This window comes from Canis lupus, chromosome 9 (assembly GCF_011100685.1).
Source record: "Canis lupus familiaris isolate Mischka breed German Shepherd chromosome 9, alternate assembly UU_Cfam_GSD_1.0, whole genome shotgun sequence".
Taxonomy (NCBI): domain Eukaryota; kingdom Metazoa; phylum Chordata; class Mammalia; order Carnivora; family Canidae; genus Canis; species Canis lupus.
Window position 1 is genome coordinate 15,189,837 of NC_049230.1, and position 22,383 is coordinate 15,212,219.

General features: G+C 38.5%; 1 protein-coding gene and 1 long non-coding RNA gene across 3 annotated transcripts; one reads left to right on the forward strand and one right to left on the reverse strand.

Annotated features, from left to right (window-relative positions):
* Position 1: 1 nt before the first annotated feature.
* CCDC47 (coiled-coil domain containing 47) lies at positions 2-21,124 on the forward strand. The gene is made up of 13 exons (XM_038546904.1): positions 2-267; positions 7,311-7,579; positions 8,021-8,128; positions 8,631-8,805; positions 11,003-11,124; positions 11,352-11,417; positions 14,019-14,120; positions 14,513-14,623; positions 15,334-15,419; positions 16,724-16,782; positions 17,113-17,222; positions 17,457-17,624; positions 19,413-21,124. The coding sequence occupies exons 2-13, from the start codon at positions 7,316-7,318 to the stop codon at positions 19,491-19,493; spliced, it is 1,452 nt and encodes a 483-aa protein (XP_038402832.1). The 5' UTR covers positions 2-267; positions 7,311-7,315; the 3' UTR covers positions 19,494-21,124.
* Positions 13,429-14,465, reverse strand: LOC111097320. 2 transcript variants are annotated; one of them, XR_005364303.1, is made up of 2 exons: positions 13,898-14,465; positions 13,429-13,678 (listed from the first exon to the last, which is right to left on the reverse strand). It is a non-coding gene; the product is annotated as an uncharacterized LOC111097320 (long non-coding RNA). The 2 variants fall into 2 exon arrangements; XR_005364304.1 differs by having other exon boundaries at positions 13,429-13,668; positions 13,898-14,461.
* Positions 21,125-22,383: the final 1,259 nt, after the last annotated feature.

The window sequence follows — 22,383 nt, forward strand, 5'->3', positions numbered from 1 at the left end:
AGGAGGTCTCGCGCGGTTCCTGAGGCCGCAGGCCGCTCCCTCGCCCCCCGCCCCTCGCCGCGCGCAGGCGCGGACAGTCCGCACGCATTCTACGTAACGGATGGCGGAGACTACGTAAAGAGTGGCTCAGCGTGACTGAGCTACCTGGTCCGGCTGTGTCCTAGAGGGATCGAGGGACAGTAAAACCGCGGCGACCGCGCAAGTGGCGGCCGGGCCGAGAAGCCGCGGCCGCAGGAGTGTCGGGCCGAGTTCTTGCCGCCGGTACAGGTAGGAAACGGGCCATGACGTGTTTAGTCGGTGCAGCCGGGCCAGGCCGAGCGGTGACTTTAAGTTGCGTGGCCTAGCCGAGTCCCTTTACCACCCAGCCCCTCCAAGTCAGGCCCCGGGTGACATGGATCACGCCTTCTCACCTCTCCTGACCTTCTTAAAAACAGAAAACAAACGTCGTCCACCCCAAGGCCCATTTTCTCTTGGTCTTCGGGGTTGGGGTGATTTTAACGGTTTTTGAGAACTTCCCCGCAGAGGTATGGGCAGATGCCAACTAGAAGGGCAAAGTTACAGGAAGCTTACAGTGTGCAGCAGGAAGAGTGGAGTATAACTGTTAGGATGAAATGATTCTCCATGGTTGAAAAAAACTAGACCCTGGTGGCTTAACAGAAGCAACAGTCTCTGTGGTCAGTCTTCTCTGAAGGTTTCTGACATAAGGCGGTTTTTATCCAACGGGTGTAAGGAGACAAGGAAATGTCTACATGATTTGCAGAAGTCTGGTAGTCTGGCACTTGTCAGAAAGGCCTAATCTAAAATGACAAGGAATGGGATCCCTGGGTGGCGCAGCGGTTTGGTGCCTGCCTTTGGCCCAGGGCGCGATCCTGGAGACCTGGGATCGAATCCCACGTCAGGCTCCCGGTGCATGGAGCCTGCTTCTCCCTCTGCCTGTGACTCTGCCTCTCTCTCTCTCTGTGATTATCATAAATAAATAAAAATTAAAAAGATAAAATAAAATGACAAGGAATGATTTCCTCATTTATTGCTCTTCAGGTTTTTTAAGTCCAGACCCAGTTACCGGGAGACTACGGAGTGAGCTAGCAGGAGATAATCAGACCCCAGACTTGTTAGTGCTTGTGTTTCCTGCCCAGGACTCTCAGGAACGGGTGTCCTGGCAAGGAGTTGTGCCTTTGAGAAATGAGATGACAGGTGCAGCAGAGAAACTTCTCAGAGGGAAGGCCAAGATATAAGTGACTTGGATAATTTTAACCTAAATAACCTTGAAGAAGCCTGTTACAGTGCTAAGTTATCTTAGAAATGTTTTCTGTGGTGTGAACATTCTAGGTGGAAGTTCAATTTGAAATAATGAGACTTTCTGGCGGTTAATCAAGTGGCCTGTGCCAATATTAATCTTTATTTGCTTCTCTTTGAAAAAGTATAAAACAAATCTGGAAAGGGAAGCACTAAAATATTTAATATTTTAAATATTAAAGTGTGTTCATAAGGCACAGGAGAAGGAAGGAATGAGAACTAGTATTTATTGAATGCCTTGTATGTGCCAGGCACATATCTCCTGTAATACCAACTACAGCCTTATAAGTGAGGCCAATAGTGAATGGGTATCCCTTTTTTTGTATGTGGGGAACGGTGAATTTTAGGTAATTAGTCTAAGATCATATGGCTTGTAAATGGTAGAGCTGATGTTTTTCTAACAATGTAACTCCACCAAAGTATGTGCTCTTTTTCGTATTTCTTCCACTTTTGACTATAATAAAAAATTATTAAAGTAAGCTACAGATGTTTGAAGACATATCACAAACCTCTTTAAGATTGGTGTTGAGGGGGATCCCTGGGTGGCTCAGCGGTTTGGCGCCTGCCTTCGGCCCAGATTGTGATCCTGGAGTCCCGAGATCCAGCTCTGAGTCAGGCTCCCTGGATGGAGCCTGCTTCTCCCTCTGCCTGTGTCTCTGCTTCTCTCTCTCTGTGTCTCTCATGAATAAATAAATAAAATCTTAAAAAAAAAAATTGGTGTTGAGAAGGCAGCTGTGGAGGCGCCTGGGTGGCTCAGGTCATGGTCCCAGCCAGGATCCTGGGATCCAGCCCTGCATTGGACTCCCTGCTGGGTGGGAAGCCTTGCTTCTCCCTCTCCCTCCCTCTCCTCCTTCTCCCAGCTCCCCCTACGTGTTCTCTCTGTCTCTGTCAAATAAATTAAAAAAGAGAGAGAAAGCAGCTATGTTTTTTCCATAAAATGTCCCCTGGTGCTGACTTCAAAGATCAGATATTGGAAAGGATATGCTATTGGCCTGTCCTTTATGGCATTTATCAAATCATTTGTGCCTTTCAGATTTTATGAATTTTGTTGAATCTTAAGTATTTTTCTTTTTTAAGATTTTATTTATTTAGTCATGAGAGATACAGAGAAAGAGGCAGAGATATAGGCAGAGAGAGAGAAGCAGGCTCCTCACAGGAAGCCTGACTCAGGACTAGATCCCTGGAGCAGGATCATGCCCTGAGCCAAAGGCAGATGCTCAACCACTCAGCCACTTGGGCGTCCCTTAAGTATGTTTCTTGAGTAGCCATGGATTACAAGGTATTGGGCAATAACCTTTGATATTCAACTAATTCCTTTACGAATTTACAGCACTGTAAATATGAGATATAGAATATTCACTATCCTAGAGTACCCGGAAAGAGTACTGTATACTCCTTTTTGCCACCCATTCACTTCCGTTAGTACTCAACTCCCTCCATTCTGGCTTCTGTCTTGATCACCTCCTTGCAGTTGCCAATAATGATTTTGTTAGTATTTGGAAATTTCTGCTCTGTTTCTTACTTGAACTTTCTGCAGCAATTGAAACTGAGGTCTGTTTCCTTAGAAATATGCTTCTCCTTTGACTTCTATGATACCACTTTGACCAGAGTCTCTTTTTCTTTTCTAACCATTCCTTCTTAGTTTCCCATTACAGTTCTTCCTATTATGCCTAACTCTTAAGCTGTTATGATTCGTTTCTAGAGTTTTGGGTAGTGTTGTTTTTTTTATTCTCCTAACTCTTAATACTCCCTGGGGATCTCATCCATTCTGGCACCATCTCTGTTTCCATCTTAGGCTTCTATCCTGAACTCCAGACTTATATTTCAAACTACGTCTTTTTCTCCATCTGTAAAATAGGTTATAATTCCTTTTTATAGGGATTTTGTGAACATTAAGAGATAAATGTTAATCATCCAACATACTACCTGAAAATACTCCAAACTTTTTTTATACTCCAAACTTTTCAACAGGTACTAAATTTATTGCCTCCTCCCCCAATTTTTCTCCTTTATTCTTTATCTCAAGGATGACTTTGTTCAAGACAAAACTTGGAATCACCCAAATCTAACTTTCTCACATTCCCTATATCCAGTCACTTCATGCTGACAAGTATAATTCTTAGTATCTGTCAGATCTCTTTTCCTGTTTGTTCCCAACAGCACTGCCAGTTCAATCCTGTTTTATCTCTTATCTGTCTCAGCCACTTCTATTTTTCCTGCCTCATGTGCCCTATTCCAGTTCACCCTAGGTATAAGCTATCAGGATTAAATTGCAAATCTGATGGTGCCACTCTCCTACCTAAGTCCTTTAGTTGATTCTAATTATCCAAACTCCTTAGTGTGGTATTTATTATTTATTTATTTATTTATTAAGATTTATTTATTCATTCATTCAGAGAGAGAGAGAGACAGGCAGAGACACAGGCAGAGGGAGAAGCGGGCTCCATGCAGGGAGCCCAATGTGGGACTGGATCCCGGGTCTCCAGGATCACGCCCTGGGCTGCAGGCGGTGCTAAACCGCTGTGCCACTGGGGCTGCCCTTAGTGTGGTATTTAAATGAGGATCATCATGATTTGGCTCCTGCTGGTCTTTCTAGCCTAATTACCCTAACTAACTTAGGTCTACAAACCCAATGTTTCATTGTACCAAACTTCTAAAATATGTCATTTCAGGCCCCTGCTATAGCTATCCTATAGTCTGTAGCACTTCTTGAGTACAGGAACCATGTTTTATTTTTTTAAAGAACTTTTTATTATTTATTTATTTAAAGATTTTATTTATTTATTCATGAGAGACAGAGACAGAGACATAGGCAGAGGGAGAAGCAGGCTCCATGCGAGGAGCTTGATGTGGGGACTCCATCCCCGGACTCCAGGATCACGCCCTGGGCTGAAGGCACACACTCAACCACTGAGCCACCCAGGGGTCCCAAGAACTTTTTAATACAAAAGCACATCATAGGAAAATTACAAAGGCAAAATGTGCATTATCTTACCATATAAAGTAACTACTTAGAGATATATGTCAAAACCTTTTTGTTTATGTGTATTTGTTTTTAAAGCAACAGAGCTTCAGGATGCCTAGGTAGCTCAGTGGTTGAGCATCTGCCTTTGGCTCTGGTCTTGATCCGGCTCTGGTCTTGATCCCGGGGTCCTGGGATTGAGTCCCGCATTGGGCTCCCTGCAGGGAGCCTACTTCTCCCTCTGCCTCTGCCTCTTTGTGTCTCTCATGAATAAATACAATCTTTAACAAAAACAAAAACAGAGCTTCTTACTTCATTTGTAACAATTTTTTTTTAAAGATTTTATTTATTCATGAGAGACAGAGAGAGAGAGAGGCAGACACAGGCAGACGGGGAAGCAGGCTCCATGCAGGGTGCCTGATGTGGGACTTAATTCCAGGTCTCCAGGATCAGGCCCTGGGCTGCCCTGTAACAATTTTTAATGGACAAAAAACTTGAATTTGTTTTTTGTATGTACCCACAGTTTAACCCAACTTTTCAAATTTTTTACTATCATAACTAATACTATAATACAATCCCTTGCAGCTAAAGTATCATGCAAATTTATGATGTTTTACTTCTCTTGGCATAGTATTTGATGTGGTGATGTGTTCAGTGAGGGTACATTTGATTAGATATGGTAGGATTATCTTATGAAAGGCAGTGAAAGCCAGAAGGGTTTATAATATTCTATAGGAATTGGTTAGCTTTTGATGGTTATTAAATTCTTATGGAATAAAAGTTGTGTTTTAGGAAGATGATGTCTTTTAGGAAGAGAAGAAGGGGGTAGGGAGAGAGTTTAGATGGGGAGATCATTTAGAATATCACTGTGATTCTTTAGCAGGTGATAACTTGGATTATCATGGTGGCTTTGGGAACCAACGAAGGAAACATCAGGATTTGATGTCTGTTTAGGTATCAAAGGAAAAAGAAAGTGAAAAATTAGATATCTTTCTTTTCAACAAGACTGGAAAATGGGATTGATATTATAGAGATAGAGAAATTCAGGTACCTGCTGGTTTTAAGGTGATTGTAGGGCAGTGCTCAGCAGGCTGCAGCCTGAGAGACAGACTAGACTGTCTTTGTATAGCTTATGAACTAAGAATGGTTTTTACATTCTTATTTTTTTAAAGATTTTATTTATTTATTCATGATAGACACAGAGAGAGAGAGAAAGAGAGAGAGAGAGGCAGAGACACAGGCAGAGGGAGAAGCAGGCTGCATGCAGAGAGCCTGATGCGGGACTTGATCCTGGGTCTCCAGGATCATGCCCCGAGCCGAAGGCGGCGCTAAACTGCTGAGCCACCCAGGGATCCCCTGGTTTTTACATTTTTAAAGGATTGTTTTTAAAAAGAAGAATATGTAATGGAGACAGTATGCTATCCACAAAGCCTATATATTTATTATTTGACCCTATATAGAAAAAGTGAGTAGGGCATAAAAATGGACATGTCTGTTACACAATTGGTGCTATAGGGCTTGTGTTCAGATGAGAAAGAAGAACTAGAAATACAACCTAAATAGACTTGATGTTTTAAATCTAACTATGCTTCAAACTGTGGATCAAATGTTCTCCCTTTTTGGTAAAGCCTTACCTGTTTGGTAAGATGTTTTCATATCATTTGGCACATTTTTGTCATAGATCTGATTTCATTGTATTTATTGGTTCAGAACTTGTTTAGATGGTGGAATACCTAGTATTCTCTTCAGAAAGCTATGAAATGCTGATGTATTTAATCCCATTATGTATACTAGGAACAATTTTGTTGACAAAAAATTACTATTTTGGGCAACTCTCTCGTGTCCTCTTTGGGATCTTTGTACTCTATCATTCAATAAATTTTACTTTCACTCAATAAACCTTGCTTTGCTGCCCACCCAAAAAAAAAAAATTACTACTTTTAAGTAAATGATTAAAATCACAGCCACTGGCTTACATTTGAAAATCATCTTGAGAAGCAGTTCATAGTAGGGATTTTGGAAGCATAACTGGGATCAAAATCATAGCTCTGTGCCACTTGGTATTTGTATTACTTAGTGTCCCTGCACCTCATTTCTATTTATCTGTGAAATGGAGATGTTAATGCTACTTTTCTCAAAGGGTTTTTATGAGGATTAAATTTGTTGCTTTTTTACTGTAAAGCCTTTAGGACAGGGCCTAGAACTTTTATCTCTCTCTCTCTCTCTCTCTCTTTTTTAACAAAGATTTTATTTATTTATTCATGAGAGACACACACAGAGAGAGAGAGGCAGAGACATAGGCAGAGGGAGAAGCAGGCTCCATGCAGGGAGCCTGACGTGGGACTGGATCCCAGGACTCCAGGATCATGCCCTGAGCTGAATGCAGACATTCAACCACTGAGCCACCCAGGCATCCCTAGAACTTTTATATCTTAAACATTAGCTTTCATGATGATGATGTTCACATATACACACACAAAGTTGATCTGAGGACAAATGGTTTTACTATTTACATATTACTGCTAACAGGTAGTTGCATTTTGGGACACCTGGGTGGCTCAGTGGTTGGGTGGCTGCCTTCAGGTCATGATCCTGGGATCCGGGATCGAGTCCCACGTGCGGCTCCTGCGAAGAGCCTGCGTCTCCCTCTGCCTGTGTCTCTGCCCCCTCCCCCCAATGAATAAATAAATAAATCTTTTTTTTAAAAAAAAGATAGTTGTGGGCAGCCTGGGTGGCTCAGTGGTTTAGCGCCGCCTTCAGCCCAGGGTGTGATCCTGGAGACCTGGGATCGAGTCCCACGTCAGGCTCCCTGCATGGAGCCTGCCTCTCCCTCTGCCTGTGTCTCTGCCTCCCTGTGTCTCTCATGAATAAATAAATAAAATCTTTAAACAAAAATGAAGTGAATAGTATTAAAATTTTAAAAAGCAGGAGAGAGTCACAGATTGATTTTTTTAACTATAAAATTTGATATATATAGATATATATATATATCTATATATATAGTAGTCCATTTAGAATTTTGATTTATTATTATTTTTAACTCATTTTTAAGGTGCAATGAAAGCCTCCCTTGCTTTCTGTGTTGTCCTTTTGGTGTTCGGGAGTGTCTCTGAAGCCAAGTTTGATGATTTTGAGGATGAGGAAGACATAGTAGAATATGATGATAATGACTTTGCTGAATTTGAGGATGTCACAGAAGATTCTGTTACTGAATCTCCTCAACGGGTGATAACTACTGAAGATGATGAAGACGAGACCACTGTGGAGTTGGAAGGGCAGGATGAAAACCAAGAAGGAGATTTTGAAGATGCAGATACCCAGGTGAGGTTCTTTTTCTTGATTCTTGGGAAAGTGGAAAGATTAGAAGATTTGTAACTGGCCCTTTCCCAGACATTAAAAGTAATACCCAGATCTAAGGAGACCTTTACTCTCAGCTATCTTCATTTTTGTTCAGTAGGCAGAGCTCTTCTAAATGTTTTGTGATATGTTCCACCTTTTACACTGATGGAAGAATGAATTATATTTTTCTTCTCTATGGAAAGCCTACCTGGAATGGTTGGAGAATAGAACTGTGTATAGGTGGGAATTATATCAAAGTTCAAATGCATGGAGAGTTATCATTTGTTATAAACTTGGAATATCTCTGTGTTCTGTGCTGCTGCTTACATATTCTGTTTTCCTCTACAAATATTGCCTACAAAAATGAGATGCAATTACTGGCCACATTTGTGGGGGAAAACAGATTGTTCCTCGTTTTTGTAGGAGGGAGATACGGAGAGTGAGCCATATGATGATGAAGAATTTGAAGGTTATGAAGACAAACCAGATACTTCTTCTAGCAAAAATAAAGACCCAATAACAATTGTTGATGTAGGTATATAGGATTCTGAATTCCAAACTAACCAACAAAATAGCTGTTACTAATTCCAGAAATATAATTAAAAATATCATTAAATATAGATGGTGTTGACGTAATAGTGGGGAGCTGTTAAAGAACTTGACATCAATTCTTCTGATAAAACTCCACACTTAGAGAAGCAACCCCTATGTTTTTATTCTAGCCCTCCTAGTTGTATTTATCAAGGAATGATGAAGAGACTGGAAACTGGGTTTCTTTGGGGGTAAGACTCAGAATCAAGTTTAATACAGAGGGCTTTCCAGCTTTTCATTCCATTTGATTGTCCTCACATTTCCTTAAAGAATCTTTTCAAAGCTAACCTAGAAAACTAAAATGAGCATATTTTTCAAAGTATAACCATATTCAGCGTCAATTATCTAAATTATCCACTTTTCTCATTCTCCTTTATCCCATGAGTTAGACTCCATCCTTCAGCCTCAGCCAACATTAAATGGAATGATTGTTCATCTTTAGGTTCCTGCACACCTCCAGAACAGTTGGGAGAGTTATTACCTAGAAATTTTGATGGTAACTGGTCTGCTCGCTTACATCATGAATTATATCATTGGGAAGAATAAAAATAGCCGCCTTGCTCAAGCCTGGTTTAACACTCACAGAGAGCTTTTGGAGAGCAACTTTACCTTAGTAGGTAAGTTAGGCTAATACAAGTCCAGCTGCATGCTTGAATACCACCTTGTAAGAACTGTTTATTCCCTTCAGTATAAGCATCTAACTGCTTTCATGGACTGCTGAAGAGGATGCTTTTTTTTTTTTCCTCTGAAGAAGGATCTCATTTTTTATTTTTTTTGAAGATTTTATTTATTTATTCATAAGAGACACAGAGAGAGAGAGGCAGAGACACAGGCAGAGGGAGAAAAGCAGGCTCCATGCAGGGAGCCTGACGTGGGACTCGATTCCGGGTCTCTAGGATCAGGCCCAGGGCTAAAGGCAGCGTTAAACCGCTGAGCCACCTGGGCTGCCCGGATCCCATTTTTATTAGGTTTTATGTACTGAATTAATTGCATTTAAAAAGTAATTTTCTAATTTTTCATTAATCAATAATTGCTAAACAGCTTCTGATTAGAATAAGATTCACAGTGCTATCAAAACAAGTTGATAGAAGTCTGGCTGAAAACAAGGAATTTTGACATTTTAGGTAGCTTGATGCTTTCATTTCATCTTTTAGAAATTAGAAATCCCTCAGAATTTCCTCAGGTTCTGGGAACTTTAGTTCAAATCCATTGAAAAGGTATACACTGAAGTACCTTAGAGGAAGCCCCATGCTTGTGTAGTGAGGGAGTAAGGTGGACTCACCCCACCTTCATCTCAGTTTGTTTCTTTTTATTTTATTTTATTTTATTTTATTTTATTTTTTTTTTTAGTTTGTTTCTTTTTAGTAAGCAAGTATCCATCTGCTCAGCTCTTTAGCCTACTGTTTATATGTTACGCTAGGTACTTTGCATACATTGTTTCTTATGTAGTCTTTGTTTTTGTTTGTTTGTTTTTTAAAGATTTTATTTATTTGAGAGGGAGAGAATGTGTGTGTGAGAGAGCACAGCAGTGGGGGGAAGGAGGAGCAGGCTTCACACTGAGCAGGGAGCCCAACATGGGGCTCAATCCTGGGACCATGACCAGAGCAGAGTTTAACCTATTGAGCCACCCATGCACCCTCTTATGTAATCCTTGTAATAACACTGTCAGTTGGATATAGTTTCTTTTCTTAAGGAGGCACTAAAGTCTAGAAATGTTAAGCTATTAAATTGCAACCATGATATGAGAAGCTAGTCTACTTACTTTCAAAGTCCATGCTCTCAGGCAGCCCGCGTGGTGCAGAGGTTTAGCGCCGCCTGCAGCCCAGGGCGTGATTCTGGAGGCTCTGGATCGAGTCCCACGTCAGGCTGTCTGTATGATGCCTGCTTCTCCCTCTCTGCCTGTGTCTCTGCCTCTCTCTCTCTCTCTGTCTCTCTCTCTCTCTCTGTCTCTATGAATAAATAAATAAAATCTTAAAAAAAAAAAAAAAAAGTCCATGCTCTCTCTCACTCTCTCCACTGTACCATAGCATTTCAGAGTACTTTTTTACTTGGAAATCAGGAAACAAAAAACAAAAAACAAAAAACAGCGTTTAATGCCTTCCACTTCCCCTCATGTATTTTCATTTGGTGTGTCACTGTGCTTTCCCTTGTGAGGTCGAACAATTTCTTTTGTATTCATTCAGTGAACAGATACTACACTGCATGAATTACATGAAAGAAGGAAATGATTGGAATTTGAGCTCTTTCTAGATCTAAAATACAACTCTTAATACCAATTGTTACCATGTTGCTGTTGGAAAAGCAAATTTGGTTAAAGTTAATCCACAGGAGACATAGGCAAGAGTGTTGAATAGTTTGTATTAATGGTATTTTTTATTCACTGCTTAGGAATTTTGTTTGTTTTAACCTTTGACAGGCATTTTAACTGACTTTGCTCCATCCATTTTGTATCTACTTTTGAGAAATTTATATTTTGAGCTAATCATCATTAACAGGTAACACTAGAGTCCATGATTATATTTTTAAGTAATCTCTACACCCACTGTGGGGCTTGAACTCACAACCCCGAGATCAAGAGTCATATCCTCTACTGACTAAACTAGCCAGGTGCCCCTCCATAATTTTTCGATGGAGACAAAGAGTATTTAAAGGAATGATGACCATCTGTTGTAATGTATGTCTGAAGGAGAGTTCTGTAAGATAGCAAAGTATTGCTTCCCTAAAGCTATGATTATTTGGGGGTCAGAGTGGAGGAAGTGTGATGATTAGGCCCCAACATTTTCGGTGAATCACATTAAATGGTTTTACCCCTAGGGGATGATGGAACTAACAAAGAAGCAACAAGCACAGGAAAGCTGAACCAAGAGAATGAGCATATCTACAATTTGTGGTGTTCTGGTCGAGTGTGCTGTGAAGGGATGCTCATCCAGCTGAGGGTAAGTTCAGAATTAGTGGTATAACGTATATCTTCCTTTAATTGTTTTCCAGTGTGGTTCCAAATCCAAATTTACTGTCTTATTCTTTTTCTTTTAGCTAAAAATTAGATGTAAAAATCCTCTTTCCACTAATTGGCAAATGTAGAGTATATTTCTTGAAACATTCGATTTCCCCCTTCAAGGTCTTTATAGTAATAAAAGTTGCAACTATTCTCTTGGTTTTTCAGTTCCTCAAGAGACAAGACTTACTGAATGTCCTGGCCCGAATGATGAGACCAGTGAGTGATCAAGTGGTATGTATTCTTCCTACTGGTTTTCTCTGTACAGATTAAATTCTTAACTTCTTAGAACTTACACCATTCCTTGCCTGGATTCTGTCTGAATTTCAGGCAACTTGTGTTCCTTGCCAAAAGTGGACCCTTTTCTATGTCGATGGATTATTTTCTACTTAGTGTACCAACTATGGGGAGTGGGGAACATGTGCTTTCTGTAGGGAAGGAGATACTACTCTATCAATAGGTAGATTGGCTGAATCCATCTGGATAATGGAGAGGAAACAGTTGTCACAGTTAGTTTGCACTCTCATCTTACTCTGTGCCTTGCTAATGCTTTTATCTTTGATAATAAGGTGGATTTCTTAAATAATTTTACTTCAAATAACATTTTGGGCTGAATGAGTTCAAATCATGATCTAGGGACCTTATTGTTTGGTATACCTTCTTCCCTTTGTTTAAGTCAACATGCTAATCTGCAAATTGTATCCTTTGTCAGAAATACAACATTCCAGCCCTTCCCTTCATTCATTTAATAAGTAATTGTATTGGCTCCTTCTGCTACAGGAAACCAAAATATACAGTCTCTTTTATATGAACTAGTAGAACAAGAGATGTGTGCATATATGTCAAAATACAAAGGAGTATTTGGTAAACAAGTGCTGTATTAGTAATATGATTATGTACTTCGGAATGTCATTGGATTGAAACTCATTGTTATTATTTTATTTTATTATTTTTTTAAGATTTTATTTATTTATCCATGAGAGACACAAGAGAGGCAGAGACATAGGCAGAGGGAGAAGCAGGATCCCCATGGGGAGCACAGGACCCCAGATCACAACCTGAGCTGAAGGCAGATGCTCAACCACTAAGCTACCCAGGTGTCCCCAAGGTTACTATTTTAAAGGTTTCATTTTTAGTTGCAAATCTGTATCTTTTATTCACTTCATTTTGTCTTATATGGCCACTGGTGGTTTAATCTACTAATTTTTAAAGCCTCGTTACTTAAGAGTTCTATCATTTATGGTTAAGAGTCCTATCATTCTTTCTCCTACTAGATACCATCTTACTAGGTAGAAAGGAGGAAATTTTGCTGCATCTTCAGCTATCCTAAATTATTCTTCAGATGTTGTAATCATTTTCAATTTTTTTTCTCCAATTCTTTCTTGAGGTAGATTTAATGTCTTTTTCTCTGAATCAGCCATTGTTTTATCTCTTATTTTTTCTGTAAAGACAGCCTCAATAAACACAAGTCTCTGTATTTTTTAGCCCCTTTTCTGGGTTTTATTTAAGGTGTTGTTTTGTGTAATGTCTGCTCAATGATGAAAGAACAGAAAACCTATCCTTTTAGAGCTGCCATCTTGCCAGGTCTTTCCTGTATTTCTCTACTTTAACACTTCCCTCTACGTACTGATAATTTTTGACCCAGACATCTTAAGATATAGTTAATATGACAAATAGTGCCATGTTTTAACATACCAGGCTCTTGAGGTTTATAACTTTATCTTCCTGGTCCAATGCAGTTATTAAAAATTGTTTATCTGTGGTGTTTACGAACATGAACAGCCAATTCTCTGGTTGTCCAGATACCAGCTGTGGGTCCAACAATTCAGTTCATTTCTGACATTGTACACTGGAGTTAGTGCCAGATTCTACAAGTTAAAGGTCTCAGTCCTGGGGGATCTCTGGTTGGCTCATCAGTTTAGCGCCTGCCTTCGGCCCAGAGCGTGATCCTGGAGCCCCGGGATTGAGTCCCACGTCAGGTTTCTGCATGGAGCCTGCTTCTCCCTCTGCCTATGTCTCTGCCTCTGTCTCCTTTATTCTCTCATGAATAAATAAATAAAATATTTAAAATAAAATAAAATAAAGGTCTCAGTCCCACAAGACTGCTCATACTTCAGATGCCACTTGCAAGTCCCAGGCTCTCATACTTCTGAGACTAGCTGGCTATAAATCAAAAGTTCCCATGGCCCTCCTTTCGGGTTCAGTAATTTGCTAGAATGGCTCATAGAACTCAGGAAAGCTTTAGTTATATTTACTGGTTTATTATAAAGGATACAATTCAGGAATAGTCCAATGGAAGAGAGGCAAGATATGGGCATGGGGATGGTATACAGAGGGCTCCCAGGCCCTTTCTGGGTACTCTATCCTCCCAATAAGTCCAGTTGTTCAGCAACTTGAATTTCTAGAGCTTGAGTTCCTCTTTTCAAGGTCATTTACGTTGTTGGCAGAAGTCCGGTCCCCATGGTTGTAAGTCTCCATTTTCTTACTGTTGCCAACTGGAAACCATTCAGTTCCTAGAAGCCATTCTGAGGTCTTTGCCATAGCCCCCCACCCAAGCCCTTTCCTGCTTCAAGACTTTTCTTGGGCCTAGTTCCTTTTAAAGGCTCACTTGATTGGTCATTCCAAGATAAAGTCCCTTTTGACTAACTCAGTGTCATCTGATCAGCAGGCTTCTGACACAACATAATCATGGGAGTGATAGCCATCATACTCACAGGTTCCTCTCACATTCAAGGGAAGAATGTAGACCTCAGGGGGTGGGACTCTCAGGGGCCATCATAGAACTCTGCATATCACAGAATCTAACAGGTGAATTCTGTTGTTGTTGTCTTTAAGCAAATAAAAGTAACCATGAATGATGAAGACATGGATACCTATGTATTTGCTGTTGGCACTCGGAAAGCCTTGGTGCGACTCCAGAAAGAGATGCAAGATCTGGTATGTCTCATTTTTCCAACTCAAATACATGGAGAATTGTTCCTCTTTATTACATAGGCAGTCAACTTCAAAACATAGGGTAATTATATCACTTGAATTGTTTTTGTTTTTGTTTTTTTTTAAGATTTTACTTATTCATGAGAGACACAGAGAGAGTCAGAGATAGGAGAAGCAGGCTCCTTGCAAGGAGCCCGATATGGGACTTGATCCTGGGACTCCAGGATCACACCCCAAGCCGAAGGCAGACGGTCAACACTGAGCCACCCAGGTGTTCCTATCACTTGAATTGTTAAGCACCACTTTGAAATAGGTCAGAACATACTCTCTTGAGGGGAAAAAAAAAGTTTGTGCATAATAAAATTTGTCTTACCTTCAATTGCTTTTTCTTCTAGAGTGAGTTTTGTAGTGACAAACCTAAGTCTGGAGCAAAGTATGGACTGCCAGACTCCTTGGCCATCCTGTCAGAGATGGGAGAAGTCACAGAGGGAATGATGGATACAAAGGTAAATGCAATAGAAGACATACATTTGCAGACCTCAGCGTTTACAAGGCACTCCCCCTAAAAGTCACACTGTGCTAGTTCTTCATTTTATGGCAATGCTGTATTCCTTTCCCACACAAACATTAAAATACCTTCTTTAGCAGTAGATTAACTTACAAAAAACGAGTTTGACTAGTCAAGTAATTTCTCTCTGAATCAAGAGAAAATTATTCCTAGGATTGCTAATGGTTTTCAAGTTTTTGTAGAAGGACTACAGGATTAATCCTCATCACCATGTCATTTAGTCCATTAGTGTAGATGCATAGGGAATCTTTTTTTTCTATTGGTTGTGGAATGGTAGGAGTACATCTTAGCATCATAAAAATATAGAGTAGCTCAAAGACGGTTCTAATGTAAATTCAAGGTGATGTGTTTATGACGATCCCCTGAAATTATTTTAGATTTTATCTTCATGCATTTGTTCTTGTTTTAGAACATTATTTTGAGACATATGTTCAGCTGCTCATAGAAGAAATTTGATCATTGGTGTGACTAAAGAAAGGTACTAGTTTCTTTGTAGAGAGATCCCTTCTCTTATTTAAACTTTATTTTTAAAAAGCTTTAGCCTTAATGCTGTTGTGAAAAAGCAAGGAGGATTAAGGAGTGAATATCTTTATGAAAAAAGGGAAATGCATCAAATCCTACTTTAAAATTTTTTTTTCTTTTTTTCAGATGGTTCACTTTCTTACACACTATGCTGACAAGATTGAATCCGTTCATTTTTCAGACCAGTTCTCTGGTCCAAAAATTATGCAAGAGTACGTATGAGATAAAAATATTGAAGTTAATTGTCCCTACTAGCTTTCTTTGTTGAAACACCTGCAAGGTGCTTCTCCAATTTTTCTTACCAAATGAGTGAGGAAAGTTGATGACAGGCATTCTAAGTTTTCCTTTGCTTTGCATGTGTCATGAAAGTAATTGAAAACCTATGGGAGACAAACAGATAAGCCTCCCAGATTGCAATATGTCATCACATTATGCACCAGCCACTCAGTGGGATGGATGAAACTCTTACAGAATGGCAAATACTAAGAAAATGTAACTGCTAATTTCTTTATCCGTTGTAGTAGTTTATTTTTCCTTTTTAAATTTATGATATGAATCTGTGATTTTGACTTATGTTTGATTAGAGATATCTGCATTTTATTTCATGACCTTTTCTGGTTTCATTTGTTATATTTTTTCCTAGTATATTATCAGATGCTCTCAATGTGCATAGCGTTCCTGGCTTTAGAGTAACATTGTTTGAATGTTCATATTCAGAGCTTAAATTTGTTATTTGTAATCAGATCCTTTCTCAGGAGTGGATACTTATTTAAGTTTACCCTTGATGTAGAATTGGCTCTGACCTAAATTTTTGGTTAAGGGCTTTCCTTTCATAAGCTGTGGAGTTAAGAACAGTTAAAAGCCAATCTGGATTTTAGTTCTGTGTCAGAATTATTCGGGTCTTTATGCCTATGGATAGATAGTGTTGCATCATCCTTGCCTTGCTCAACTCAGTAACAACACTGTGGGCACGTGACATTCATGGAGCCTTTTTTGTATGAGGGGAGGAGAGGAGGGTTGATAGAGATTACAAAAGGAAATCTTTGGTGAGTCAGAACTAAATTATATATGCTATAGTAAATCATTTCTAAATATATTCTGAGCCTAACTCAAAAATAAGATGCTTCATTATAGAAAGAGGAGTTGGAAGTAAAACATAAAAATCCATCAAAATAAGCAAAAATATTATTTAAAATGTGGGCCTCATACTTAAACATAGGCTCATTTCTGGCTCCCCAGGTGAGAGGACTATATCCTGATGCCTGGGAAGCTTCACTGGAGGTGTTCAAGTATAGGATAAAGATCACTTGGGAATGCATCCATCAGATAAGACAAGTGGACCAAGGGACCTGTAAAGCTCCTTCAGGTTCTGAGATTATATTTAACTTGGGGATTCCAAGCCAAATACTGTACTGATTATCTGCATATATCTATTCATCTAAGTGAGTTGGGTGATTTATGTGAATGGAAAGTATCTTTCTTGTGTTCTTTCTAAATAGCCTTTCTTTTATAACAGGGAAGGTCAGCCTTTAAAGCTGCCTGACACTAAGAGGACACTATTGTTTACATTTAATGGTAAGTGCTCTGTGGTCTTGCCTGGGTTCATTTTCTGTGAGATGATTATCTTAAGGAGAATATTGTTCCCTCCTAAATGATAGCCATAAAAAACTGCATTAAGCTTGCCTGCTTATTGGTTTTGGGATTTCTTCAATAAGAGATCCTTTTATTTATTTTAATTTCTATTTTCTGCTGCATTTTAGCTGTCTATGACACTTGGAGAAAGAAGTCTATTAATACAAAAAAAGTGGGGGGTGGGGTGGGAAGAAAAAAAAAAAAAAAAGTTGGGTGGGCCCAGAAGTATTAATGTTGCCATTAACTCAATAGGAAAATGTCTTTGTTTTCCAGTGCCTGGCTCAGGTAACACTTACCCAAAGGATATGGAGGCTTTGCTACCCCTGATGAACATGGTGATTTATTCTATTGATAAAGCCAAAAAGTTCCGACTCAACAGAGAAGTAAGACCCACAGCTTTTATTATAAGTTGGCATCTTTTATTTTGTTTCCCCCCCAGGGGAGTCAGAGAGCAATGATTTTAGCGATTGTATCTTTGCTAGTTTGCTAGTTGACCTAAAGTGCTAAATGGGAATAGTCTTATAAAAGTATTCCTATAAAAAAATAATACTAAATGGGACGTGGTTCTGTTGGATTGAAATGGATTTCTTATGAACGCTTTGTTTCTTGGGGAGAAGGGCAAACAGAAAGCAGATAAAAACCGAGCTCGGGTAGAAGAAAACTTCTTGAAGCTGACACACGTGCAAAGACAGGAAGCCGCGCAGTCTCGTCGTGAGGAGAAGAAAAGAGCAGAGAAGGAGCGAATCATGAATGAGGAAGATCCTGAGAAACAGCGCAGGCTGGAGGTAAGACAGACTTTTCTTATGCTTGGTAAAACTAGGATTTAGAAGGATGCCTATTATGCCATTTGACTGTGAAGGTAAATTCTGTGTAGGAGTGTACACAGGCCTAAAAGTTGAGCATTTCTCTGCACTTGGGACATTATTAGTTGTGATAGCACTATTAAGAAAAATAAATAATCTGTCCCTTTCAAACCAGGTTAGATTGAGTCTGTGATCTTAGAGAATGATATAAATTAGCCTTCCCCAGCACAATCCCATATTTGAAAGTTCCACCAGTACAAGCCAAGTTAAGTACAAGCCAAGTACTTAACTGAAGTAGAAAGAAATTAGGAATTTTAATAGAAGACAGAACATATGCCCTATGGTCCAAATGTATCTCATTTTATAAAATGTTTAATTTGCTTATAGAATTAGAGAATCTGAATATTTTTTGTTTGTATTTTTGTTTTCTATTTTGTACATAACTGGGATCTCAAACTCAAGAGCTTTTTAGGCTGTAGTATGTTATGTTTGAAACATCAGCATGTTCTCACATTTTTGTGAAGTAAGATGCAATAGTCTACCTCTACAGTTTTAAACCTTGTAAATGCTAGTCAAAAAAAAGAAGAGAACAAAGTTCTGGGAGATGTGAGTTCTAACAAGAATAATTTTGAGAATGGAAGAAAATCAGGAGACCTCCTGGCAAGAAACAGTGAGGCGGCTATGTAGCGCCATGGGAGTGTCACTCCCATGGAGTGTCACTAATGCTGTTGAGGAAAGTTGCCCGGGATACTCAGGCCTCCTCACCATTTGTCATTTGATTTTGTTCGTTTTCCCATAAAAGTGGTGTTAACAATAATGGTTCAGTTCTTCAGGGGTACTTAAGAGCACAGCTATGGATGGATAAACATTCAGGCTTCCATGCTGTAGAGGTAGTTTTTTCTGAGCTAGTGTTGAAACCTAACACAATCAATACTTCTCAAACCAATTTACAAATGACCCTTTGAGACATAATTTGTAATACTATCAATAACCGTATGTGCTACATGCTTCTGTTTTTCCTATTCTGTATCTTCTCAGTCCTCTAGTGGAGGAGTATGTTTCTCAGGATATTTCTACCTCAAACTTCTAAAAAAAATTAAGTTTGAGATTGCCACTGAAATAATCTTTAATCAGATGTGATGGCTAGTAACCAACCAGTGAAGTCATACTTTGACTTGGTCTCTAAGGCTTCCCTTAGTACAGATAACAATAACCAGTGACTTTTGCCACTAAAATAATGTGTTTGGAGCTCCTTTTTCTCTTTCAATATAACCTAATTCATAAATAAAAATATGATAAAAACTCCCAGTTTAACATTATGCATTAAAGTATTGTGCTCAGGTTTAATATCTATGCTTATAAGAAGAGATGCCCAATTAACAGCCTGAAAAAGGAGATCTTAAGCTTTTCTGAATTGAAGTACAAATCCTTGGCAGATACACATAGATGTTATGATGAAAGCTGGATTAGTGTTTCTTGAGTATAGTAAAAATCAGAATAACAAAGCTGCTTAAATATAGCGTTTAATTTCTTTCTAATTTGAGATTAGTTACTGCTACTTCATTTTTTTCTGCTACTTCATTTTAAGCTGATTTTCATTAACCAACATAGATATTAGCAATTTTTATAACTGTCTTTTAGAAAGTTATTTATGGTACAAGCCTGGGTTTTTGAATAATAATATAGGCAGTATTCTAGTTTTGATTTTTTTTTTTCTAGTTTTGATTTTTTATGTGTACTTAGAGCTTAGTTTGGATTTCCTTTCTCTAGGAAGCTGCCTTGAGGCGTGAGCAAAAGAAATTAGAGAAGAAGCAAATGAAAATGAAACAAATCAAAGTGAAAGCCATGTAAAGTCATCCCAGAGATCGGAGTCCTGATGCCACCTGTAAGCTCTGAATTCACAGGAAACAAAAAATACCAATTTCTCATCTTAAAATTCAAACACTCTCAAGTGACTAAGAAATCCTTATTTCATCATCTGTTCTGTTTTTGATATGGAATTTTACAGAGGTTATAGATGCAATGGAAGGACTCTGTTTCAGTATTTCTCTTCCAGATAACCAAATTATTTTGATTACTTTATAAAAGGAATGATATATATGTGTAGTTTTAAAATATTTTTAAAATTATAACATGAATCATCAGTGCTTTTAGTGCTTTGATGTTTGAAGAAATATCATGAAATTTATAGATACATAATTAGATTGTTGCTTTTTGTTTAAACTGGGTAGTTGCAAAGGCTATGAAGACTGACTCTAAGCCAAGATTCCACAAATAACTATTGGAATTGCACAATAAACATTGCTTGATGTTTTCTTCTGTGTGTACATTAACCTTGTAAAAAAATTAAATTTAGAACACTATATGTGGTATTGAAATTTCAGGGACTCAAAACATAATGTAGTTCAGTGTATGTTTTGTAGGTGGGAGGTGCTGATGACAGTGTTATATCTCTAAGACTTAGGATACTCACATGTACATGGAAAATTCTAAGGATAGGTAGCACAGGAGCACAGTTTTTTCCTTACCTGATACCACAAGCTAATGACAATGTGAATGCTGTATTTAAGTGGTTGTACGTTTTCCTTGAGTAACAAATGCATGAAAAATTCACTGCTTCACCTAGATCAGATCAGTGGTCTATGTGAAGTTACATGTTTTTCCTTCTTGGTTGTTGCAAACTATTGGATGTTCATGGAGAAGCTCTATTCTCTGTGTTATGGCTGTGTCCCTTTGCTTTTCCTTCTGCTTTTATTTCTTCCACAATTGAGGCTGGGTATATTCTTTTAAAGAAATAGCCATGAATATGCATAAATATACTTTTAAAAATGAGCTTTCCTAAACCATTGAGAGTTCTTTCTGCCTCTTGGGGAAGGAACTCTTGGGGGAGAGGCCCATCTATCTGCACGAGCATTTAGCTTGTTCAGATTTCTGCATTTTATAAATGCTTCCTACTAAGAAAGCATTTTTTAAGTCACTGCTTGTACCAGGTAATTTTTGCTGGGGATGGGAAAAGGTTGGGTTTTTTTGGTGGGAGAGGGGTGGGTGGATATTTTTTTGTTGATGCTTTATGTGCAGGTGTGTTCTGAGGCAATAACAAGTTGCTGTGAAAGCAGTATGTGCTGCTGCCTTTGTAACTGCATGAAAACTTTTCACATGGATTTTTCTCTAAATTAATGCAGAAATGTGTAAACTGGGAGATGCAAATGTAATATTTTTTTTAACAGTTCATGAAATTAAGTTATTAAAATAACAAAATAACATAAGATTTAATTACTTTAATGCTATATAATTCTAGAATTAGCCTTGTTTTACAAAGTTTAAAATACATTTTAGAAATCAAAGTTGATATGCTTAGCTATCTTTTGATTAATAAGAGCTTTCTTAAAGTCCCACACATTTGGACCATGGCAGCTAATTTTGTAATTTAAGCATTCATATGAACTACCTATGGACATATATTAAACTAATTGACAAAAATCTCAGAGTGCCGCCTTTACTTTTCTGGGGTTGCCCTACAAGAGTATAAACCCATAGGAATGCTCTTTCTGTTCAACAGATGTCAGCACTGAAATGCTTTACCTTCCAAAGAGTTGGCCTTGATAATAATCCTTTAGTTTGTTACCAGTTATTTTTAGAATGTTTTCTATTTTTAGAGCTCTATATATTATTAATGGGCTCCTCCCCAAAGTCCACCTCTTCAGTTAAGACACCATTATCTCTCCTATGAATGAGAGGAGAATATTGTTGACTGCCACACGTTTGAACACCACTGAGCCCTCCTTTTCTGCATTGCCTGGCCACTTGCAAAACAGGCACTGGACTGGAAGATAAAGACCTGACTGTAGTGCCAGCAAAATCAATACTAAGCCCTTGACTTTGGGCAAGTCATTAACTTCTTTGAGTCTCTGTTCTGTTCTTCTTCGTACAAAGTAAGGATAGTAACTGTTTTCTTCCCTATCCCACAAGTAGGTCAACACCAAAAGATAATATGTGTAAAGTTCTCACATAAAGCACTTTAAAAATGTGAGGTATCACCTAGGACTTTTCTCTAAGTGGTGCATTTTTGCTTTACTCCCTTTTGTTTTCCTTCCTCCCAATGGAAACCAAGCAGATCCTTTCAGAGTTCTCTAACTTTATCTATAAAATATGACAGGGTATTTTGGAATGGAGGTTGGGGAATAATACCTTTCTGTTTCCTTAGTAATAGAACCTTTTCCTATCATGGATTAAAAGTTGAAACTCTTTAAATGAGACTTAGACCAAAGAATCACTGATTGGTATTCTCATTCCACCCATCCAATAGGAATAGACACATGAAAGTTATTTAGAGCAGTGTTATACAAAGAATCTATTGGTTTTGGTGGGATGGGTAAAATACTGTATTTTATCATCCCAGATTCTCTTTTCTATGTTCCTGTTCCTACTCATTTTAAGTGATTTGAAAGGATGTAAAAGGGAGGAAGCAGTTATACCCAAAAGAGTGGCTTCTACTACAGACTGCTAAAACAATTAGTGGAAAGTATTAGTTTCTGGAGGTTGGTGATTAGCGAAAGATTTATTTCCATTTGGAAGAAAGTATAGGGTTTTAATCCGTTGACAACAAGTTGAATGCCATCTTGGCTCCATTAACTGAAAATAACCAATTTCAGAAGAAAACGGACTTTTTCCCCCTGAAAAGCAGAAACTTGCATCTACTATGCCACTTTTAATGGATTTTGTTTTTATTTTCATCTTTTAA